Source organism: Giraffa tippelskirchi, chromosome 13 (assembly GCF_054371585.1).
Source record: "Giraffa tippelskirchi isolate mGirTip1 chromosome 13, T2T-mGirTip1v1.2.pri, whole genome shotgun sequence".
In the NCBI taxonomy this organism is placed as follows: domain Eukaryota; kingdom Metazoa; phylum Chordata; class Mammalia; order Artiodactyla; family Giraffidae; genus Giraffa; species Giraffa tippelskirchi.
The window spans coordinates 118,876,905-118,901,479 of record NC_137287.1 but is presented as its reverse complement, the minus strand read 5'-3'; the positions used below and the strand labels follow the sequence as shown (position 1 = coordinate 118,901,479).

At 44.3% G+C, this 24,575-nt stretch overlaps 1 protein-coding gene and 2 long non-coding RNA genes across 11 annotated transcripts in view; 1 reads left to right on the top strand and 2 right to left on the bottom strand.

Moving 5' to 3' along the window:
• The window catches only part of SLC9A8 (solute carrier family 9 member A8), a 70,626-nt gene extending 70,222 nt beyond the window's left edge, over positions 1–404 (bottom strand). For 7 of the 9 annotated variants that reach the window (XR_014073916.1, XM_081560253.1, XM_081560255.1 and 4 more), the window contains exon 1: positions 365–404. Coding sequence is in view for 4 of the 9 variants with exons in the window: in XM_081560254.1 (XP_081416380.1) it covers positions 365–378 (14 nt within the window). In the remaining 5 variants the exon portion in view is untranslated. Of the gene's footprint in view, positions 1–11 lie in introns of all 9 variants that reach the window. The other 2 variants (XM_081560259.1, XM_081560261.1) reach the window with 1 other exon arrangement.
• LOC145533215 (uncharacterized) lies at positions 149–23,298 on the top strand. Its single transcript, XR_014073918.1, has 9 exons — positions 149–508; positions 1,014–1,151; positions 1,562–1,728; positions 4,863–5,024; positions 9,814–9,900; positions 12,323–12,496; positions 20,828–21,020; positions 21,798–22,016; positions 22,869–23,298. It is a non-coding gene; the product is annotated as an uncharacterized LOC145533215 (long non-coding RNA).
• Positions 20,221–24,575, bottom strand: LOC145533214 (uncharacterized). Its single transcript, XR_014073917.1, has 3 exons — positions 24,509–24,575; positions 23,318–23,486; positions 20,221–20,333 (listed from the first exon to the last, which is right to left on the bottom strand). It is a non-coding gene; the product is annotated as an uncharacterized LOC145533214 (long non-coding RNA).

The following is a 24,575-nucleotide window of genomic DNA, read 5'->3' as shown; positions in this document are numbered from 1 at the left end:
ATGATCGTTACCACGGAGGAGGGGACTGGCCACGTGAGGGGGAGGGGGGACTTTCTGGAGGCGTCGGAGCGCTGCGTAACCAGATGACCGAAAAATGGGAAAGTGAAATCTGCGGAGCGGTTTCCGCAAGGCAGCTCCCAAGGTCTACGATGAACGGCCGATACCTAGCCAGAGGGTCCAACCTCAAGGGGGCTGCGCGGCCCAGGCCCGCCCCTCCCCCTGCTCGCAGGTGCCAGCACGGTCAGCGCCGGCCAACCAACGCGAGGAGCTCCGCCTTCCGGGGCCGGAGGGCGGCCGAAGGGCGCGCTGTCACCCGATGGGGCCCAGCCCTGCCGCCTCAGCCGCCCGGGAAAAGCCCACTCACTCCTCTTCCGCCATCTTCTCCCCAATCCCGCGGAGCCTCCGAGACCACCGAGCGCGGGGCTAGCAGGGCCCGCTTTTGCTTCCGGCTTCCGCTGGAGGCGCGGACGGGCCGACCGGCGGGGGGGCGGAGTCTCGGCGGCACAAGGCCGGCATTTCTGTCCCTTCGTCTCTATGGCCGGAGGGTGGGAGGATTTGCGTGGGAGGACCCCGAGGAACTTTCAGGATGTGTGGCCGCGCTTCTATTGGCCCCTCTGGCCCTGCGAAGTTCTGGCTGTTCCCGTCCACTGGGTCGGGACGTTTTGGGGAAACTCCTGTGAGGTGACTGTGACTCATCCTGAAAGCAAGCGCTTTCCTTCCGGTGTCGAGGAATTGACCATAGTAAAAGTGGGACGGAAACTTCTCAAGTAACCTGGGCAGAGGGACCCCAGGGGTATACTTCCCCAGTCTCAGTTTCCCCCCGCCCGAAAGAGGACTAACCACCTGGGTTTTGCAGAATTGTGCAGTATTCTATCTGTAAACATTTATTGAGTTCTGACTGTATGCTTGTCATTAAAATAGAGGATGATGATCTAAGAATGGATCCTTCATTAATTTATTCATTGTCTCAACAAATAATCAGACGTGTAATAATCAAACAAACGTGGTTCTAGGTGGCTCAACGATAAAGAATCCGCCTGCCAATGCAGGAGACACAAGAAACACCGGTTTGATCCCTGGATGGGGAATATCACCTGGAGGAGGAAAGGGCAATATTCTTCCCCGGGGAATCCCATGGACAGAGAAGTCTGGTGAGCTACAGTCCATGAGGGTCGCAAAGGGTCAGACGGGACTGAGCATGCAGGCACATGGTTAGTGTCAGTGTCTGTGTGGGTTGGAAAAGAATTTCCAGACACCAGGCAGGATGAAAGGAGAATAAAGTTTTTTTGCAAGGCCCTCCTTGTTGGTTTTTTTTTTATCTGTTCTTTTGTCCTTGGGAAACCACAGTTAGCAGTGATCTGTGGGGATGGGGAAACAGGAAAGAACAAAGTGAAGTTGGAGGGGTAGGAAGGACCCCACCCGGAGAGCTGGTACCCTGTTGTGAGGCCTTTGGCTTTGATGCCAGCTTGTAGCTACTTCCCTTCCTGGTGGAAACCATCGTAGCTCAGCAGCTGTGATAGCTGTTTAAATGCTTTTTCTGACTCTGCTGTTCTTCCTTAAGCTTTTCCCACAGCGGACGGACTAAACACACACAACAGAGGCCCCAGTGAACCTTTTACACTTCAGTCGCTCCCCTGCTTGGAAGGTACCCTGGCTTCCAGTCTCAATCAGAGGGAAAAAAAGGTGGAGAAGCTCCAGGATTCAACCCCGCCCGCTCTGCCTTGTGAGGTCAGTCCCCTCCCCTCCTACTGCACACTGTCCACTGTGGTCACAGTGACTTCCTTGGGAGTACCTGAAACACACCAGGATCACTTCTACCTCTGTACTGGCCAAGCCCTTAGTCAGGAATCCTCAGCCCTGGGACTTCCCTGGTGGCCCAGTGGCTGAGACTCTGCACTCTGAATGCAGGTGGCTAGGGTTCCAGCCCTGGTCAGGGAACTAGATCCCACATGCTGCAACTAAGACCTGGTGCAGCCAAATAAATAAAACTTTTTAAAAAAGAATACTCAGCTCCTAGGTTGCTGCTTGACACCCACCTTTCCCACTTTTTGTTTTCCCTTTTCTTGTCCAGTATGCCTTCCCTGACCAACCTGTATAAAATCCAAGCCCTTTTCCCTTCCCTGTGTTCTTTTCCTCCATAACCCTGAACATAATATATGTTTTACTTATATGTTCATTTACTGTTCTTCTCTCTATGAGAATATAAACTTCTGAATGCCGCAGTATTTCCAGTGCTTAGAATAGTACCTGGCATAAAGTAGCTACTCGAGAGAAGAATGACCCTGGGACTTCCCTGATGCTCCAGTGGTTATGACTCTGCACTTCCAATGCAGGGGGCGTGAGTTTGATTCCTGGTCTGGGAACTAAGATCCCATATGTATTGGCATAGCCAAAAGTAATTTAATTAAAAACTGAACAAATAATCCATTTTGAGTTTATTTTTGTGTATGGCATTGGAGAGTGTTCTAATTTCATTCTCAGAATAGAAATATTTGCAAATGAAGCAACTGACATGGGATTAATCTCCAAAATATACAAATGGCTTATACAACTCATAATAAAAAAAAGCAAAACACATAACCAAATCAAAAAATGGCAGAAGTTATAAAGGAGATGTTGTTGCAGTTCAGTCTATTTGTCGTGTCTGACTCTTTGCGACCCCATGGACTGCAGCATGCCAGGTTTCCTTGTCCTTCACCATCTCCCAGAGTTTGCTCAAACTCATGTCCATTGAGTTGGTGATGCCATCCAACCATTTCATCCTCTGTCACCCCCTTTTCTTGCTTCAGTCTTTCCCAGCATCAGGGTCTTTTCCAACGAGTCGGTTCTTCTCATCAGGTGGCCAAAGCGTTGGAACTTTAGTTTCAACATCAGTCCTTCCAGTGAATATTTAGGACATAAACGTGGCCAAAAGAAAACATAAAGATGACTGAAAAGCACATGTTCAACATTGCTAAAGATTAGAGAAAAGCAAATCAAAACTACGGTGAGGTGTCACCTCGTGCTATCAAAATGGCCATCGTCAAAAAAATCTAAAATCAATAAATGTTGGAGACAGTGCAGAGAAAAGAGAACCCTTTTACTCTCTTCATGGGAATGTAACTTGGTATGCCCACTATACTAAAAATGGAACTACTGTATGACCCAGCAATTCCTGGTCATATGCCCAGAGAAAACCATAGTTCACAAAAGATGCATGTGCTCCAAAGTCCACTGTAGCACTATTTACAGTGACCAGGACACAGAAACACCCTAAACATCCGTCAGGGGGTCAGGGGAGGAATGGATAAAGAAGATGTGGGGTGTGTGTGCACACAATGGAGTGTTACTCAGCCGTAAAAGAACAAAATAATGCCATTTGCAGCAACACAGATTGTCATACTGAGTGAAGTCAGACACAGACAACCAAATATCACTTATCTGTGGAATCTTAAAAAAAAGGTGCAAATGAAGTTATTTACAAAACAGAAGTAGAGTTACAGGTGATGTAAACGAACTTATGATTACCAGGGGATCAGTAGGGGAGGGATAAATTAGGGGATTGGAATTGACATATATACACAACTATTTGTAAAATGGATAATGAATAAGAACTTGCTGTATGGCGTAGATATGAGATAATGGCCTATAGAGGAAAAGAATCTTAAAAAAAGAGTGGAGGGACTTCCCTAGTAGTCTAGTGGTTAAGAATCCGCCTTGCAGCACAGAGGACGTGGGTTCAATCCCAGGTTGGGGAAGTAAGATCCTACATGCCTCGGAGCAACTAAGCCCACACTGCGACTACTGAGCCCGACACAGCCAAATAAACAAATAATTTGGAAAAAAGAGTGGATATATGTATACATAGAATTGATTCACTTTGCTGTACACCTGAAACTAACACAACGTTGTAAATCAACTGTACTCCAAAAAAAAAAAAAAAGGTTGTTCGTTAACTCCACAAGTGTTAGGAAACAGGAGGGATTTGAAAAGAGGAGTGCTGTGGAGAGTTGAGGGTGGAGGGAAAGGATGAAAGATCTCAACTAGGAGGCCTTTGCAATAATCTGAGTGAGAGCTGGTGGCGCTTTGAACTAAGATGATACCGTGGGTATGGCAGGAATGATTGGGCTGTGGGTGGGTATTGAAGGCAGGATTTGTGGATGGACTTCGGAGAAAGAAAGGAGTCAAGGATGATGTCAAGGTTTTGGCCCTTGAACTGAGTGGAGAAAAGATCTATCTATCTGGCACAGATTCTCTGCCAAAAGGATTTAAGCTCTCTTGACACTTGTTGTCCAAGCTGACTGAGAGAATGGGCTCATGATCAGCCGATCTTTGCTGTCCTTCCTGTGGGTGTGGTACTGGGCTATCGCTTCCTCAATTCCTTACATTTCTTTCAGGCAGGTATTATCATCAAAGCACAGAAACATCAAGCTACTTGCCTAAAGTCACACAGCTAGCAAATACTGAGCTGGGATTCAGGTCAGTTCAGTTCAGTTCATTTCAGTCACTCAGTTGTGTCCGACTCTTTGCGACCCCATGGGCTGCAGCACTCCAGGCTTCCCTGTCCATCACCAGCTCCTGGAACCTGCTCAACCTCATGTCCACTGAGTTGGTGACCTCACTGAGTCACATTTACTAACCAAGAGCTCAAGGCTGTCACTTTTCTTCTAGCCCCAGAAAACCCCACCTGGCTGGAGTTGGGCTACTGAGGGCTGGGGGTGGGCTTCTTTACATCAGGCTGTGGGCCAATCACGATGAACACGGAGCCCTGAACTCATCAAGGGCTGCCCGGTTTTTTTTTTCTGTAATATCTTACGGAAAAATCTGAACGAACTTTTTGGCCAGTCCAATACTCACCGTGCCACCCACTGCTCTTGCCACAGGTCCTGCTATCAGGGCCAGATCCGGGCTTCGTGCCAGTCACGGACCTACTGCCAACCGGGAGGCTGGAGAACACCTGCTCTCAGGACTGTGGACCAATCCCAGGCCCTGCTCACCGATTCCTGGGAATGAATCTAAAATCTCTGGTCATTGCCCTCAGGAAGGTAAATAAAGCCTTTCAGCACGTAGTTCCTGGTTTCCTGTGCCATGTCAGCAGAGCAAGGGCAGGCTCCGGGGTCAGGCAGCCCTGGCTCTCCACCTCAACTCAGGACCTGTTGGCTTCATAATCCTGGGACCTGCCCAACACCCTCAGAGCTGCAAGGTCTTATCTTAGTTTTGGACAGAGCCCCTCTTTGGAAGGCTGTTGTAAGATTAGAGAGAAAACTCTTGCCTTGGTTCTCTGTTCTCTGTGCCCTCTTACCCCTAATCTTCCTCTTTCTTGGCCTTTTAGGTCTCAGCTCAAATGTCACCTCCTCAGGGAGGCTGTCCCTGACCAGTCTAAAGCAGGGGTCAGCAAACTTTTTTGGGTAAAGAACCAGACAGTAAATATTTTAAGCTTTGTGGGCATTCTGCTTTGTGGCAACAGCTCAACTCTGCCGTCGCAGTGGGGAAGCAGCCATCTCCAGTTTAAATGGGCATGGCCGTGTTCCAGCAAAACTCTATAGATAGTGAAATTTGAATTTCTTATGACTTTCACATGTCATGAACTGTTCTTACTATTTTTTTCAACCATTTAAAAATGTAGAAAGCAGGCTTCTCTGGTAGCTCAGAGGTAAAGAATCTGCCTGCCAATGCAGGAGACATGAGTTCGATCCCTGATCTGGGACGATCCCACATACCCCGGAGCAACTAAGCCTGCGCGTTGCAACTCCTAAGCCCGCACTCTAGAACCCAGGAGCCACAAGTCCTGGGGCCGTGTGCTGTAACTACTGCAGCCTGAATACTCTAGAGCCTGTGGTCCTCAGCAAGAGAAGCCGCCGCAGTAAGTCTGGGAGCTGCAACTAGAGAGGAATCCCTGCCCGCCACAACTAGAGAAAAGCCCACGCAGCAAGGAAGACCCAGCACCACCAAATTAGTTAATTGATTAAATTATCAAAAAGTATATTTTAAAGATATAGAAACCATTCTTAAGTCATGGGCCATATGAAAACAGGTGGCAGTCTGGAATCTGGCCTGCTGTGGGCTGCCAACCCTGGTCTAGTCTTTTTTTTTTCAGCCATGCATCATGGCATGTGGGATCCTAGTTCCCCTACCAAGGATCGAACCTCTGCCCACCCCGTTGGAGGTACAGAGTCTTAACCGTTGGACTGCAAGGGAAGTCCCACCCTGGTCTGGTCTTAAATGTGTTTCTGAGACACTCATAGCTATCAGATATTTTTCCCCTTTCTTCCTTCCCTCCCTTCTTTCCTTTCTTCCTGATTTGGTGTGTGTGTGTGTGTGTGTGTGTGTGTGTGTGTGTGTGTGTGTGTACTCCCTGGACCATCTTTTTTAAAAAATTTATTAATTAATTTTAATTGGAGGCTAATTACTTTACAATATTGTAGTGGTTTTTGCCATATATTGACATGAATCAGCCATAGGTGCACATGTGCCCCACCCCGTCCCAAACCCTCCTCCAACCTCCCTCCCCATCCCATCCCTCTGAGTTGTCCCAGAGCACCAGCTTTGGGTGCCCTATTTCATGCATCGAACTTGAACTGGTCATGTATTTTACATATGGTAATGCACATGTTTCAATGCTGTTCTCTCAAATCATCCCACCCTTGCCTTCTCCCACAGAGTCCAAAAGTCTGTTCTTTATATCTGTCTCTTTTGCTGTCTCACATATAGGGTAATCGTTACCATCCTTCTAAATTCCATATGTATGCATCAATATACAGTAGTGGTGTTTTTCTTTTTGACTTATTTCACTCTGTATAATAGGCCCCAGTATCATCCACCTCATGAGAACTGACTCAAATGCATTCTTTTTAATAGCTGAGTAATATTCTATTATGTGTATATATGTACCACAACTTTCTTATCCACTCGTCTGCTGATGGACTTCTTGGTTGCTTCCACGTCCCAGGTATTGTAAACTGTGCTGTGATGAACTTTGGGGTACACGTATCTCTTTCAGTTCTGGTTTCCTTGGTGTGTGTGCCCAACAGTGGGATTGCTGGGTCATATGGCAGTTCTATTTCCAGTTTTTTCAGGAATCTCCACAATGTTCTCCATAGTGGCTGTACTAGTTTGCATTCCCACCAACAGTGTAAGAGGGTTCCCTTTTCTCCACACCCTCTCCAGCATTTATTGTTTGTAGTCTCTCCTGTCTTTCTTCTGACCTCTAGCTCTCTTAACATTTCTTGAACATCTACTCTGTACCAGGCATTGTTCCCAGTGCATTATGCTCAGTGATTTATTTAATCCACTCAATAACCCCATGAGGTACATTGATTCACCCAATTTCACACATGTGGAAACTTGAAGTCTTATTCATCACTCTGTTCCCAGAGTTTAGAAAATGCTGAAGCTGTCAACAAAACTGAGGTACCAAGGAAAAGCTTTTTTTGTCAAAAAAAAGGAAATCAAAGTGATTACCACCGAATGGTTATCAGTTGAGTTTCAATCAGAGAAGCAGAACAAATAGGAAATACTCATTAAGGGATTTATTGTAAGAAATTTTCTGCAACCAGCACAGATTAATTATAACTCTGTAGGTTAGAAGTGTCATGGGGGGATTTCCCTGGCTGTCCCGTAGCCTGTGCTTCCAACTCAGTGGGGGCAGATTCCATCCCAGGCCGGGGAATTAAGATCCTTCATGCCTTGAGATGCAGCCAAAAAAAAAAAAAAATCCCAAAATGTCATGGTGATCACCTCATCTCTGACTCTCTTGCCTTCTCTCCTTTTGTGTTTACACTGAGTCCACCCAGATAATCCAGAAGGCTCTCCCCATTTCCAGGTCAACAGATTTAACCACCTTAATTGCCCCTCGTCATGTGACATAATATATTCACAGGGTACAGAAATTAGCACGTGGACATCTTTGGGAGGTATTATTCTGCCTACCATGCCTTGGAAAATTAAGTTCTGTGTTGGCTTTCCCTGTAATTTTTTTTCTTTTTTTTTTTTACTATTTGGTATTATTTCACATTCATTTACACACTGGGGAGAGTTGTGGATAATTTCTTAAAGCCTGCTGACATCAGTGTTTTAATCTGGCCCTGGCTGCTTAGCATTTAGCAGGCACTGGGGTTACCAGGTACAAATGAAAAAACTGAGCCTGTAGAATTCAGTGAAGTCAGGTGCAGTAAGTGTGCTTAAGATGTGGTGAAAATGTGCAGACTCCAGTTCTATCACGGACCACTGGATCTTGGGCCTGGAGCCTGGGAATCTGAACTTCCTCTTGGCTCTCCCCAACTCCTCTCAGACTCTACTGGTGCCTGCTTATAACATCTTGGAGACTCCTTTTGCAGCCTGATGGCTTCCTCTCAGCACAACACAAGCCAGCTGTGCTGGGCAGCTGATGCTCCCAGAACAGCCCTCAACCAGTGAATGGAAAGAGTTGGAGGAGAAACACCCTCACTCCTTTGCCCCTTGGGCAAGACAAGTCTGAGGTTATATTCTAGTGTCCCAGAATCCTCCAGTGGGATTAATCTGCCCACAATGGTGACCCACCGGAACACACGCATGTACCCAGAGCCAGCCCACCTTCATATCGTGGGTTCTGCCTCCTCGGATTCAACCAACTGCAGGTCAAAAATATTTGAAAAGAAAGGTTCCAGAAAGTTGCAAAAGCAAAACTTGAATTAGTTGTTCACTGGAAAGTATTTATCTAATATATTGTGTTAGGTGTTCAAGTAATCTGCTGCTGCTGCTGCTAAGTCGCTTCAGTCGTGTCCGACTCTGTGCGACCCCATAGACGGCAGCCCACCAGGCTCCGCCGTCCCTAGGATTCTCCAGGCAGGAATACTGGAGTGGTTGCCATTTCCTTCTCCAGTGCATGAAAGGGAAAAGTGAAAGTGAAGTCGCTCAGTCGTGTCCGACTCTTAGCGACCCCATGGACTGTAGCCTACCAGGCTCCTCCACCCATGGGATTTTCCAGGCAAGAGGACTGGAGTGGAATGCCATTGCCTTCTCCGTCAAGTAATCTAGAGACGATTTAAAGTACACCGAGGATGTCCTTGGTTATATGCAGATGCTGCATCATTTTATGCGAGGGACATGAGCATCTGTGGATTTTGGTATTCGTGAGGATCCTAGAGCCAGTCCCCCTGAGGATACAAAGGGAGGACTCTGTGCGTATGTGTTTAGGTATTTATTCTTGGATGATATAAATGTCCAGGAGTTTACTTTGTTTTGAAAACCTGCTTTGAGGATATCTCATGAGTTTTGACCGGTGATTCTCTCTTTGTGGTTTCTTCTTTGAGACAAGACTTAAGGAGGTATTTTAGAATTTCCTCCTTGTTGAGTGTTAAAGTAACTTTCGTTATTCGTTTCTAATTTTATTATACCCAGTAGTATATACTAAACATGTTCTGCTTTTATGGCTTCACAGAGATTTAGTTCATTGTCTAATTCATGAATAACTTTTTGTGAAGTATAGGGAGAAATAATAAAGTTTATTTTTTGCTTTTAGAGTAAAAATATTGACGTTTATATAGTAACTCATATTATTTAAATTCTATATACATTTAATTAGGTTTTTAGATCTAAGAAAGTTTTGAATGATAAGAAATGAAAGAATACCTTTGGTAAACATTAGCATTCTATATAATAGACACCCAAAATAACTTTCTTCTTAGTTAGAGTTTAATAAAAAAATATACTTTTAAAATACAACTTATAAATGGGACTCTGAACAAGTTTACAATCATATTTGAAGTGTCCTTGATACACAATATTGTGTTAGTTTCAGGTATACAGCAAAGTGATTCAGTTATACATATTTTTTCAGATTATTCTCCATTATAGGTTATTAGAAGATGATGCTTTGAAAGTGCTGCACTCAATATGCCAGCTAATTTGGAAAACTCAGCAGTGGCCACAGGACTGGAAAAGGTCAGTTTCCATTCCAATCCCAAAGAGAGACAATCCCAAAGGCAATGTTCAAACCACTGCACAATTGCACTCATCTCACACATTAGCAAAGTAATGCTCAAAATTCTCCAAGTGAGGCTTCAATAGTACGTGAACCGAGAACGTTCAGATGTTCAAGCTGGATTTAGAAAAGGAAGAAGAATGAGAGATCAGATTGCCAACATCCACTGGATCATTGAAAACCAAGAGAGTTCCAGAAAAACACGTACTTTTGCTTTATTGACTATGCCAAAGCCTTTGATTGTGTGGACCACAACAAACTGTGGAAAATTCTTAAAGAGATGGGAATACCAGATCACCTTACCTGCCTCCTGAGAAATCTGTATGCAGGTCGAGAAGCAACAGTTAGAACTGGACATGGAACAACAGACTGGTTCCAAATTGGGAAAGGAGTACATCGAAGCTGCATATTGTCACCCTGCTTATTTAACTTATATGCAGAGTACATCATGCGAAATGCCAGGCTGGATGAAGCACAAGCTGGAATCAAGATTGCCGGGAGAAATATCAATAACCTCAGATACGCAGTTGCCACCACCTTTACAGCAGAAAGTGAAGAACTAAAGAGCCTCTTGATGAAAGTGAAAGAGGAGAGTGAAAAAGCTGGTTTAAAACTCAATATTCAAAAAGCTAAGATCATGGCATTCGGTCCCATCACTTCATGGCATTCAATCCCATCACTTCATGGCAAATAGATGGGGAAACAGTGGCTGACTTTATTTTCTTCGGCTCCAAAATCACTGCAGATGATGACTACAGCCATGAAATTAAAAGACGCTTACTCCTTGGAAGAAAAGCTATGACCAACCTAGATAGCATATTAAAAAGCAGAGACATTACTTTGCTGACGAATGTCTGTCTAGTCAAAGCTGTGGTTTTACCAGTAGTCATGTATGGATGTGAGATTTGGACCATAAAGAAAGCTGAGCACTGAAGAATTGGTGCTTTTGAACTGTGGTGTTGGAGAAGATTCTTGAGAGTCCCTTGGACTTCAAGAAGAGCAAACCAATCAATCCTAAAGGAAATCAGTCCTAAATATTCATTGGAAGGACTGATGCTGAAGCTGAGGCTCCAGCTCCAATACTTTGGCCACCTGATGCAAAGAACTGACTCATTGGAAAAGACCCTGATGCTGGGAAAGATTGAGAACAGGAGGAGAATGGGACGACAGAGGATGAGATGGCATCACCGACTCAATAGATATGAGTTTGAGCAAGCTCTGGGAGTTGGTGATGGACAGGGAGGCCTGGCATGCTGCAGTCCATGGCGTCACAAAGAGTCAGACACGACTGAGCGACTGAACTGAATTCATAAGTTTTTATAAGATATTCAATATAGTTCCCTGTGCATGCATGCTAAGTCACTTCAGTTGTGTCCAACTCTTTGTGACACTATGGACTGTAGCCCACCAGCCTCCTCTGGTCCTTGGGATTCTCCAGGCAAGAATACTGGAGTGGGTTGCCATGCCCTTCTCCAGGGGATCTTCCCAATCCAGGGATCAAATCCATGTCTCCTGCATTGGCAGGTAGATTCTCTACCATTAGCGCCACCTGGGATGGTTTACTGTGCTATGGAGTAAATCCTTGTTGCATATCTATTTCATATACAGTGGTGTGTATCTGTTTATGCCATACTCCTAATTTATCCTTCCCTCCTTCCCCCATCAGTAACCACAGATTTGTTTTCTGTGTCTGTGAAATTTACAACCACGTTGATTTCAGAGTCCTAAAATTAAGACTGTTGTTGCTCTCCCTATAGACTTTTAAAAATATACATATGTATTTTTTTAATTGAGCTGTAATTGACAGACAACATACCTATACTGACTTTGTCTTCCCAATCTTAGTTCTCCACTTCTGTACCTGGACAAACTAAGACATCCCCTTCCAGAATTTCTTACGATAATCACACTTGGTAACAACTGCTGGGGATGATCCTGTTTAAAAAAAAAAAATCCCTGTGCTTACCATGTGGCGGGCCCCACTCTTGGCATGGGGAACAGAGAGATGAGTCAGGCTTGGATCTCTAAGGAAGGAGGAAGTGGGATTTCAGCAGGTGTTCAGAGCATCATCTTGACATTAACCCACTGAGACTTGGGGAAAGAGGGCCAACTAAGTGCAGACATCTACTTTGTTTTTTTTTTTTTTTGGCTGTACCAGGTCTTTCTTAGTTGCTGCACGCAGGATGTTTTGGCATGTGAGATCTTCAGTTGCAGCATGCAGGATCTAGTCTCCTGACCAGGGATCGAGCTTGGGCCCCTGAACTGGGAGCTTGGAGTCTTAGCCCCTGCACCACCAGGGAGGCCCCTGGACCCCTACTTTTGCTATGCCCCTTGACTCCACTAGGTTGACAATAAGGGATTTTTTTTTTTTTAATGCTTAAGGCCTGGAGAACAGAAGAGGAGACAAGAGGGAGAACATTTTGGAGAAGAGAAAGCATATAGATTAATCAGCAGAACTGAGAAGACCCGATCGTCAGGCAGCACTGGGGAAAGGCAAGGCCAACCTAATTTACTCCCAGAAATTCCTCCCAAAGGGTCAGGAGTTGGTGGCACCAGGTAACTCTGAAAGTAAAATTGAATGGACAGGGGAGTGGGCCTCAGAGTGGAGGCTGGGAAATAAAAGAAATTGCCTAAAAGTCTGTTTAAGGGGCAGTCAGATTTGCAGATCCTCCCAGCCCCTACCCAACTCTAGGTAACTGGGCACCTACCTCGGCAAAAGGCTAGAGGTTTCCTCTTTGGAGGCAGTAAAATAGAGTGTCTGGGGGTGGAGACTCCAGCACATTTTAGGGCAGAGATGCTGTATTGAAAACAGGAGGATTAAGTGAAATCTTGTGTCTTAATTTCCTGGGAGTGCTGTAACAAATTACCATGAACTGTATGGCTTCAAACAATAGAAGTATATCCTCTTACAGTTCTGGAGGCCAAAAGGCTGAAATCAAAGTGTGGGCAGGGCCATCCTCTTCCAGAGGCTCTGGGAGAGAATCCAGCCCTTGTCTCTTCCAGCTTTTGGTGTCTGTCAGCATTCCTTGGCTTGTGGCCCTATCTCTTTCTGCTCCATCTTCGCACTGTCTTCTCCTCCAAGCTCCTCATCTCCATCTGCCTGTCTCTTAGAAGGACATTTGTGATAGCACATAGGGTCCACCTGTATAATCCAGAACTATCTCCTCATCTCAAGAGCCTTAACTTAGCACTTCCCTGGTGGTCCAGTGGTTAAGACTCCATCTTCCAATCTGGGGGTACCAGTTTGATCCCTGGTCAGGGCCAGTGACTCAGCAGTAAAGAATCCGCTTGCAATGAAGGAGACATGGATAGACCCAGGATAGATCCCTGGGTCGGGGAGATCCCCTGGAGGAGGAAATGGCAATCCACACCAGTTTTCTTGCCTGGGAAATTCCATAGACAGAGGAGTCTGGCAAGCTGTAGTCTATAGGATCACAAAGAGTCAGACTCGACTGAGCGCAAAGCACAAGGTTGCAGTACTAGCCCACAGATGCCATGGTGTAAAAAAATAGGGAGCCAAGATCCCCTAAGCCTTGAGGCCAATAAAAGGTAAAACAGAAGTAATATTGTAACAAATTCAGTAAATACTTTAAAAACGGTCCACATTAAAAAAAAATGGTCCATGTTTTTTTTTAAAAAGTGTTAATCATAGTTGCAAAGACCCTTTTTCACAATGAGGTAACATTCACAAGTTCCAGCAATTTAACAAGGAATCTTTGGGAGGAACCTTTGGGGGTCTGCATGCTGAGATACCCTTCCTAGTCCTTCACCACATCTGCAGGGCTGGCCCCCTGGCTCACATCAGGGGCCAGGCAAATCATATGCAGCGGTCTTCCCCAGGCCATTCAACACTAGGTAGGAGACTGGAAAAGTCTTCTCCAAAAAAATCTGGCTAGACTCAGAGGAATCACCTAAATACATTTTTATCTATTTGTTTTTATTGGGTCATAGCTGCTTTACAATATTGTGTTAGTTTTTGTCATTACCTAAATATGTTTTAGGAGAATCCCAGGAGAATCCCAACAAATGGCCCGGTTCAGTGTCAACAGCCCACTTCCCAACATGTACAATAATCAGCTTCTTGGTCCCCTACTCTTAAATATGAGCAGAAAATCAAGAAATATCAGACATCTGAGAACACCCTCTTAAATGAAAAATTGAGACCATAGCAAATAGAAAAAAGTAACTAGAGGAAATAGAGACAATACAGAAAGGGGAAAAAAAAAACTAACAAAAATTGAAAACAACTTTTCAGAGAGTTACCCTGAAGCAAGAAAAAGATGCCATTAAAAGTGGGAATATTTTGAGGGCTTCTTGATAATTAAAAGCAGAGATATTAAAAAATTAACAACAGGAACAGAAGATAAACGTGAGGGTTTGTCTCAGAAAGTAGAACAAAAAGACAAAGATAGAAAATAGGAGAAAAACTAGAAGTTGTTTAGGGGACCAGTCTAAAAAAGTTCCACATCTGAAAAACAGTCATTTTCATCAAGAAAGAAGAGAAACAGAAGGAGGAATCATCAATAAAATAATTCAGAAAAATTCTTCAGAATGAAAGGACATGCGTTTCCAAATTGAAAATGTTTACTGAGTGCCCAGCGCACTGAATAAAAATAGGTCCATAGCAAGGAACATCATTGTGAAATTTCAAAATACCAAGAACAGACTTGCAAAGAGAAGGGGAAATGGGTCACGTTTAAAGTAACAAAAACAGAATAATTTTGGACTTCTCCTCAAAAATGCAGACATAAGAAGGCAGTGGATTAATGCCTTCAAAAATCTGAGTGAAAATGACTTCCAACCTAGAATTCTCTACCCAGCCCAACAATCATCAAGGGAGCAGAAAGAATAAAACCATTTTCAGATATGGGAAGTTGAAAATTTTCTACTTCCCACACGCCCTTTCTCAGGGAGTTACTGGAGGCTGTGCTACACCAAAAAGGGTGTGTGATGCTTGCATAGGTGTGTGTGTGTGTGTGGACAGACAGGGAAGAATAAGACATAGAACCCAGGAAACAAACCCAGCATGTGGGAGGAGCAGACAGAATTCCTAGATGATGATGTAGGGACATCCTAAGATGACAGCTGTGCACCAGAGTGGGTAACTGGTCCAGACTCTGGCAGGTCTGAAGGCTCCAGGGAGATTTCTTGACAAAGGTGAACACACAGAGTTTCTGATGTATTGGAAGGAGCTGGGAGGACGCTTGGACCATTGGCAAAGAACTTGGAGTTGAACTGATAATAAATACTGAGGAAATGAGGTCAGCTTGGGGTGAGTGTAGAGAACAAGGTGATAATCAATTAAAAAAAAAAAACACTGTGGGGAAAAGCTGAAGGGCATCACAGTTTACCATGGCGTTCAGTGATGAATGGTGTTTACATAGTCACAGCTATGTAAATAGTAAACATTGGTCTCACCAAAACTACCATATACCTATCCTGAGAGGATGGGAGAGTGGGAAGGGTGTAAACATACGTGCTGGGGCCAACTGTGGAGAAGGAAAGAGAACAGAACCCTCATATCCAAGAGTGGGAAAGCAGATTATTTTTTAAAAAATATTTATTTCTTTAGTTGACTGCAGTAGGTCTTAGTTGCGGCATGCGGCATCTAGTACCCCGACCAGGGATTGAACCCAGGCTCCCTGCACTGGGAGCTCGGAGTCTTAGCCAGTGGATTACACTACCAGGGAAGTTTCAAGCAGATTATTCTGAAAACCAAAAAGTTTAGAAGTGGCAATCAGTAGAAGCATGTTATTTAGAGAGATGAAACTGAATATTTAAAAATTTAACTAAAAGTGGTCAGAGTCGTTGCCTTTGGGGAGAGGAAAATGGGAGGCAGAAGCAAAGTGAGGACTTCTGTTTTTAGGGAATTTGATACTTCAATTCAGGGCATGTATAACCTTGATAAAAGAAAGTCTAAAAACAAAAAAGGATAGGCACCTTATACATTAAAGTGTTGTTTTGATAATGATTGTCCCTGCATTGTGTACCTTGGGTATTCCCCCCCCATTTTCCTAACTTATTATTATTTTAATAATTTTTGTCTGCAAATGATATATGGCATGAAATGAGAAAAAAATAGGATCTTTTTAAAAGGAGAAAGGAAAAAAAAGTCTGCTTGGGGGCAGCCTGGAAACCAGTGTTTCCATCTGTCACCAGGTCTCAAAGCAGGGACAGTGAAAAGGATACGAAGGTGAGGAGGCGGGTTGGGGAGGAAGCATTGTCAGAGCTCGATGACTCATAGAGTGGGGAGGTGAGGCAGAGTCACAGACAGAAATATCAAAGAGCCATGGCCTTGACTTCCTGTTTTTAAATAAATATGACAAGTTGGCATGTTTCTAGTTTATGAAAGATGACTGGCAGTTACTAAATGTTCCTGGTCACAGTGCAGTGTCAAAGGGCTTTGCTTACATTTTATGCTTCTACTTTTACTCACCTGTTATTTACTTTATGTGGCAGTCCAAGTGGTCCTTTTTTTAAAAAGTTTTTTTTTTTTTAATTTATTTGGCTGTGCCAGGTCTTAGTTGCGGCACTAAGAATCTTTAGTTGCCACATGCAAACTCTTAATTTTGGCATGTGGGATCTAGTTCCCTGGCCAGGAAATCAAACCTCGGTCCTCTGGATTGGGAGCATGGAGTCTTAGCCATGGACCACCAGGGAAGTCCTCTAAGTGGTCCTTTTTAAGCATTTGTCTGATCACATTTCTCTTCTGCTCAAAACCATCCCTAGCTCCCCACTGTACTGTGAGCAAAACCCAAAGTCCTCTTGTTATCTACAGTGCCCAGTTTGGTCTGCTTTCTGCCCCTGCAGAGGTCTCTGATCTCTTGTGTCTTTTCCTCTGCACCCCAACTCTATAGACTTCAGTTCATTGTATATGCCAAGCTCACCCCCCAACCTCAGGACCTTTGCACTTGCTGAGCCTTCATCTATTAATGCCTTCTTGTTGATATTTATATACAGCCTCCTAGTCATAATTCAGGTTTCATCACAAATGTCACTTTGGGGACTTCCCTGGCAATCCAGTGGTTAACATTCCACATTTCCAACACAGGAGGCTAGGATTCAATTCCTGTTCCGAAAACTAAGATCCCGCATGCTGTGTGACATGGCCAAAACAAAAACAAACGTCACTTCCTCAGAGGGGCCTTCAGGAACCACTTTTGCCCACTTGCCCCAACCAGCTACAATCTCCTGCACATTTTACTTCCTTATCTTTCAATGTGCATATCACCATGTGAAATTATCCTGTTTTTCTCTTTTTAAAATGTTTTTAAAATAGTGTTAACATGTAATTCATATAACATAAACTTTAGCATTCAAAAGCATACAATTCAATGGCTTTTAATATATTTATTATGTTGTACTACCGTCACCACGGCCTGATTCTCAATTGTTTCCATCACCCCAACAAGTAACCCTGTACCTGTTAGCAGTCATTCTTTCCTCCCCGCCCCTCATCCCCTAGCAGTAGAAACTAATCTACTTGCTGTCTCTATGGATTAACTATTCTGAATGTTTTTTACAAGTAGAATCACATATGTGTCATTTTGGGGTCTGGCTTCTTTCACTTAACATAATATTGTTTCTTTTGAAAATTTGCTTCCTTATTATCTGTCATCTCCTTTAGACTCTCGGACGCTCTGATACCTAGAATAGTGCCAGTATAAGTCATTACATGTGGATTAAGCACCTATTATGTGTTAGGCACACAGTAGCACAAAAAATTCTCTCCTGGAAAACTCTCCTTAATCTTTATTTTTTCCTAAGTAGTCTTTAAGCCTCCCCTCATACATCCCCAAGGCGTGTGATGGGTCAAGGCTCAGTGGGATGGTTTGAGGAAGTCTTCCCCTTCTTTTTATAAAAAATATTTTGTTTATGTATTCATTTATTTGGCTGTGCCAGGTCTTAGTCACAGCACATGGGGTCTTTGATTTTTTCTGTTGCAACATTCAAACTCTCTAGCTGCGGTATGTGGGATCTAGTTCCCCAACCGGGGATTGTACCCCGGCCCCTGCACTGAGAGTGTGGAGTCTTAACTACTGGACCACAAGCGAAGTCCCAAGTCTCCGCTGTCTTGATCCACCAGACATGATCCAGCTCCCTTCAGAAAGAGACACCTCACCTCAGTGTGGGCGCCCCGACCAACACTGAAACAAAAGACAAGTCCCAACCAAGCACCTGTTTCTAAGGGGTTTCCCTGTCCCTTTGGTTCTTATTCAAGACAAATCTATGGGACAGTTAAACTAGTCACATTAAATTACAGTTTGAAGAGGCCATGGGGCAAGGAATGTAGGAGGCATCTGGCTGCAGAGAGAATAGCCTCCACAACCAATAAGCAAGGAAATTAGGACCTCATTCCTACAACCACAAGGAACTGAATTCTGCCAACAACCTAAATGAGCCCAGAAGTGGATTCTTCCCAGAGCCTCCAGATATGGACACAGACAGGCTGCTGTCTAGACTTCACTTCTGGGACCCTGAGCACGGAACACAGCAGAGCCTGCATGGATTTAGGACCTAAGAACTCTGAGCTGAATGTAATTTAAAAGACAACAACAAAAAAAAATTCACTTTGCTGCCTGTGGTTCCTCTCTAAATGTAGGCTTGCTTTGAGGATCCCAGGGCTGGTTGGCTAATTTGGGCTGGTGGGTAGACCCAGAGGCTACTTAGAATAGGAGTTAAGAAACTAGATGCTGGAGCCAAATTCCCAGGGTCCAGACCCCAGCACTGCCACTTATTACTTCTATCATCTTGGGCAAGTTACCCTCCCCATGCCTCAGTTTCCCTCAGTATACTGTATTATACTGTATATTTTTAGACTAGAGTATTATTGTTAGATTAAATGAACTGATATTCATGAAGTCTTAGAACCATGCCAAGTACATGTTTCTTAAATAAATGTATCACACACACAGACCCCCACCCCTGATGATGTGTGTGTACCTAATGGGTGGGCGGCCGTCTATGGGGTCGCACAGAGTCGGACACGACTGAAGCGACTTAGCAGCAGCAGCAGCAGCAATGGGGCAACTAGTCGCGAGTAATGCTGCTCTGCTCTTGGTTGGTTCTCCTGGGTTGGAAATACTGGTTGTGGTGACGTCTAACCACAAGCTTTTTTGTGTTTTTTTTTTTCACCTCATTTAAAGACCAAAAAGGAAATTCGTCTCTGTTTCCTAGTAGGAGAAAGGTAGAAACATCCCAATTATCCATTAATAGAAGAGTAAATGCAGACACTTTAAACGATGACTCACAGCTATGGACATTAAGTTAGGAAAGGGCCTGTGCTCTGCCTCGGTTCAGGTCATGGGCCTTGAAGCCAGACCATCTGTGTCTGAATCCCAGCTTGACTACCTATCGCTGTGTGACTTTGGCTAACCCACTCAACCTCTCTAGGTCTCAGTTTCCCCATTTGTAAGGCTGTTGCTGTTCAGTTGCTAAGTTGTGTCCAGCTCTTTGTAACCCCATGGACTGAAGCACGCCAGGCCTCCCTGTCCCTCACTGTCTTCCAGAGTTAGTGCTTAAGTAAGTGCTTATCATCATAATAATAGTGCTTATCACACAGAACCATTGTGAGGATAAAATGAAGTCATACACAGAATGCAACCAGCACGAGCACTGTCAGTACTCAGAAAGCCTTCGCTGTTACTGCTTAAAGAAAAAATAAAAATAGCACAATTGAACTTTAGGGCTCAAACATATTTCTATGCACTGAAAAAAATCTAGGAGATAATTTATAAATGGCTCTAAAATTGTAACTGTTTCCCACACCCTTCTTCATGCTTTCCTGTATTGTCTGAAAAAAAAATTTAATATTAATAAGCCAATACTACTTTTGTAACCAGAAAAAATTTTTTTCAAGTTAATTCCATTTGGGGGTGTGGGCCTTAATAAACAACTCCACCCTCCACTGCAGAGGCAATCAATGCGATATTTGCCTGTCCTCGCCTTTTGTTTGAAGACTGTTTTTGCCTGGGAAATTTTTGCAAGAACACAAAGTTAACCGTGTTTACTCAGCTTCTCTCCCTGTGAATCAGCCTGTTAAAAGCTGGGTAGGTTCTCCTTCCCCCCTGCCTGATTCTGTTGCAGGGGAGGAAGTACTGACTCACGCATCCTCGGTTCATCTGGCCATTTATTTCACTTACAGTCATTCAATAGGGTTGGGAGACAGACACGGCCCACCCAATCAACAGAATTTCATGGGTTCGTCTCAAAGATCAAGACTGATTCATATCTATTACCCTGGAGAGATGCTTGCAGTTAGTGAAAACAAACAAACCAACTACAGAATGATATTTATTCAGCAAGTATCAAATACTTCACCCTTCTGTTCAAAGCACTAGGAACACAGCACTGGTGAGCAGAGAAAAATCCCTGCCCTTGCAGAGCAGAAACTCTGGAAGAAGAGAAAGAGAACACAAGAACAAAATAAGTTCATCTAGGTAATGAAAATTACTATGATGCAAGAGAGAGAGGGGGGAGCAGAACTGCTTAAGTGGGATGGTCATGGAAGGCCTCTCCAAGGAAGTGGTGTTTGAATTGAAAATATACAGTGATTCCATTTGTGTGAAACGTACTCCTCTCTGTGTGAGAATATATCTGTTTACTATAAGCATAGAATAATTCTCAGGACACTAAGATGATTCAGGCAGGTCTGGTCCTGGTCTCAGAGGACTAGCTCCTTTTCTCATTCCCCACATTAGCTGGACTGGGTTGGACCCCACACTCATCACTGCAAGTAACAGAACCTCAAACTTTAAAAGAGAAGTTTTTGGTTCACATAAGGAAAAGTCCAAGGATATAATGGGCTCAGGCACAGCTGTAATCAGGAGCTCAATGATGTCAACATGTCTCTACCTCCCAGCATCTCCCATCTCTGCTTTCCCTTAGGTTGGCTTCACTCTGAGGCAGGCTCTTCCCACAAGGTGACCAAGACGTCTTCAGCTTCTGTCCTCCCAGCTCGTGATCCCAGGGAGAGGAGAGCAACACTGGCAAAGTTCTCGAGCTGCCTGTCATTGGTTCACTTCGGACCACATGCTTTCCCTGAGCCAATCACGTTGTCTTGAGGGACGCAAAACTCCAGGTGAGGATAATGCATCCACTCTTGGAGTCAAGATGGAGAGTGTCCCTTACCTGGACCACATCTACTGAGGAGGGGGAAAAGACCACCCCCAAAACATTTTCAGCATAGATTGAGCATTAACTTTTTGCCACGCAGTAATGACATAGGATGGGGCTTCCCAGCTGGCACAGAGGTCAAGAATCCATCTGCCAGTGCAGGAGACACAGGAGACACGGGTTCAATATCTGGGTCAGAAAGATCCCCTGGAGGAGGAAATGGCAACCCACTCCAGTATTCTTGCCTGGGAAATCCCATGAACAGAGGAGCTATAGTCCATGAAGTTGCAGGCTATAGTCTATGAGGTTGCAAGAGTCAGACACAACTTAGCTACTAAATCACCTTTACCACCATGTGACCTAAGCCTGGCCAAGGGGAGACATTTGCCAGAAGCTTCTTAGGAAGTTTGTCCTCACTCTTTCAGGAAAGGGTCTGGAAGTGACCCTATTTTCCTACTGGATGTGAAAGAGAGTGCCTGTAGCTCTGAGAGCTCTTGGCAGTCATTCTGCAATGACAAGGAGAACCAACATTGTGGATGGCAGAGTAGAGAGACCTAAAGAATGTGGGTCCTTGGTGATACCATTAGGTCACTAGAACTACCTCTGTCCTACAGCTGATCTGAGCTGGGCGCAGAGGCAGAATAGCCTGTTCTGATGAAGCCAGTTTGAGTTTTATTGACTCCTTTCTAGCAAAAGGTGTTCTAATGGGCTTACTGTGGATTTTTAAATTTTTATTTCACAGATGGGGAAACTGAAGCTCAGAGACATCAAGTGAGTTGTTTAAGGTCACACAGAATGCCAGGCTTTAATCCAGGGTTTGTCTGATTCCAAACTCATCTCACAGTGTGATTTCTACACAGTGGTAGCCTTCCTTCTGCTACACAGTAGTAGCCTTCCTTCCTTCCTTCTGCTATACTTTTTTAAGCACCAAGACGCTGAATCCTCACAACTATTCTGTTAAGTAAGTGCTTTTATTATCCCCAATTTGCAGATCAGAAACATCCACAAGGGAGGGGAGGTTGTTTAGCAGATGGACTTTTGGATCCGAGGCTTTCCTTTCAGGTTTATGATTCAGAGCCAAGGGCAGATAATAGTCAAATGGAAAGGGAGGGGAGTAGGATTGGGGAAAAAGGAAATCCTGGAGGCTGTAAAATGCAAGGATCTTATTTCAACCCTGCTGAAGTATTGAGCCAGGAGGATTGGGAAATAGAGCCCCAGAAACTCTTTTGAAATTGGCTCTTAATTCATTTTAAATTTGGTTTAAAAAATTTGTGTAGGGAATACATTACCATTTTAGAAGAAAACTGGAAATAAAGGCACATAGCAAGATAATATGATTTTAAAATCGTGCCGATACTCCAGCTGTGTAATTGTTGACAATTATGCTTAATCCCTTTGTGCTTCTGTTTCCTCTACATGAGGAGTCAGGAAAGCCTTTCTGAGGAGGCAGCATTTGAGCCAGGGCTAGAAGGATGAGATGGAAGCACCACTGGGAGAGTATTCTAGGCAGAGGGACTAGCATATGCAAAGGCCCTGAGGTGGGAGTGAAGTTGGCTGATAGGAAGGTTAGGACGATGGCCCATGGGGTTCATGAGAAACAAGGGAAAGGGGAGTTGATGGAGATGAGGTCAGAGAGGGAGAGTCAGATCACAGAGAGGGAAATGGCTTTGGGGACAGAGAGCTGCTCGTGTGCCCAAAACACAGGTGAGCAACCAGTAATCCAAGCAGAAGTTTTATTAATTAGCATCAAGCTTTTGGGAGAGACCCTGCCAGTTAGTCAGTACATTTTTACCAAGCGTCTATTCTGTGACAGGCCCTGCCTGGAGTTCTGGTTTCCAGGAACATTTGCTTTGAAGATCAGAATTTCAGGGACAGCCAAGTCTATAAAGAGGCATTTTTCCAAAGAGGGCTGCTGACTAGCCAACAAATGGATGGCAACATCTTCAAGAGCCCTGCAAAGCAGGCAGTGCAGGTGAAACGCCAGAGACATTTCCCAGCTGTGGACTGGCAACAGTTTGAAGATCAAAAAACAACAAGTCGTAGAAGAGAGGTTAATAGCTCAGGCTCTGAGACCAGCTCGTCTTGGTTTGTACCATGCTCTGCTATTTCTAGCTGGGTGATTTGGGGCTACTAACATCCCCTCTCTGTGCCTCTATTTCTGTCAAATGGGGATGATAACTATCTTTAACTTAAAGTTTCTTAGTAAGGTTACATGAGTCATTAAAGGTTAACTGTTGAGAAAGGTGCTTGGCACATACTTACCGCCATATGTGATGGTGGTATTATTATTGGTGAGGAAGTAGGAAACAGAACTTTTGTATACTGCTGTTTGGCATCTGAAAGGCATGCAACCCGTGACCAGCAATCCCCCTTCCAGATATCCACCCTAGGGCAGCTCTTACACAGGTAAGAGTAGGTGTGGCAGCTTCACCTATAATAGGACAAAAGTGGAATTGACAGAATGGGAGTCAGCGGGTGAGTGAGTATAATAAACTGACATATCTCCATAAAGGAATATCAGTGAGCAATAAAAATGAATAAACTAGATCTAAAGAGGTCTTAGGGCTTCCCTGGTGGCTCAGATGGTAAAGAGTCAGCCTGCAATGCAGGAAACCCAGGTTCTATCCCCGGGACAGTGACAATCCCTTGGAGAAGAGAATGGCTACCCACTCCAGTATTCTTGCCTGGAGAATTCCATAAACAGAGGAGCCTGGCAGGCTATAGCCCATGGGGTCACAAAGAGTTGGACATGAATGAGCAACTAACATTTTCACTTTTCAAAGAGGCCTTAAAAATATAGTGCTGGATGAGAGAAGAAACTCTCAGGGACTTCCCTAAAGGTCCAGTGGCTAAGATTCCCTGCTTCCAGTGCAGGGGGCTCAGGTTCGATCCCTAATCAGGGAAATAGGTCACACATGCTGCAACTAAGACCCAGCACAGTCAAATAAATATTTTAAGAAAAGAAAATATACTTCCAGAAGTAAACTCTTAGTATGATACCATTTATGTAAATATTAAAGCCACAAAACAACTTTATGCAGATAAGAGTAGCAGGGTGATGTTAAGCATTTAATTACCAGCATGACCCAGGCACTGACCAGGCAGAGCAGAGGCTGACCACGTGGGCCCCAACAGGCTGTCCAGAAGTGGCTTCTCCGTGCTCATAAGCCCCTCCCAGCCTCCCCGCTCCTCTCCTGTCCGTTCTATTGCTTATTAGCTATGCGATGTCTGGCAAGTTGATGAATCTCTCTGGGCATCAGCTTTTCCATCTGTAACCCAGGAATAATAGTGACAAAAGTGAACAATGCATAGTTCCCATGTGCCAAACCCTTATTATAATCGTCATAGTAACCATCTGTGTTAAATTCTATTACTACTCCCATAGGTATATGTGGAAACTGAGGCATAGATGGGGCTGAGAAATTTGCTCATGGTTTGTAGAACTTAACCTACAGGATTACTGCAAACATATAGTCGATGATATATGTTAAGAGCTTAGGGAAAGGTCTAGCCCTGCGTA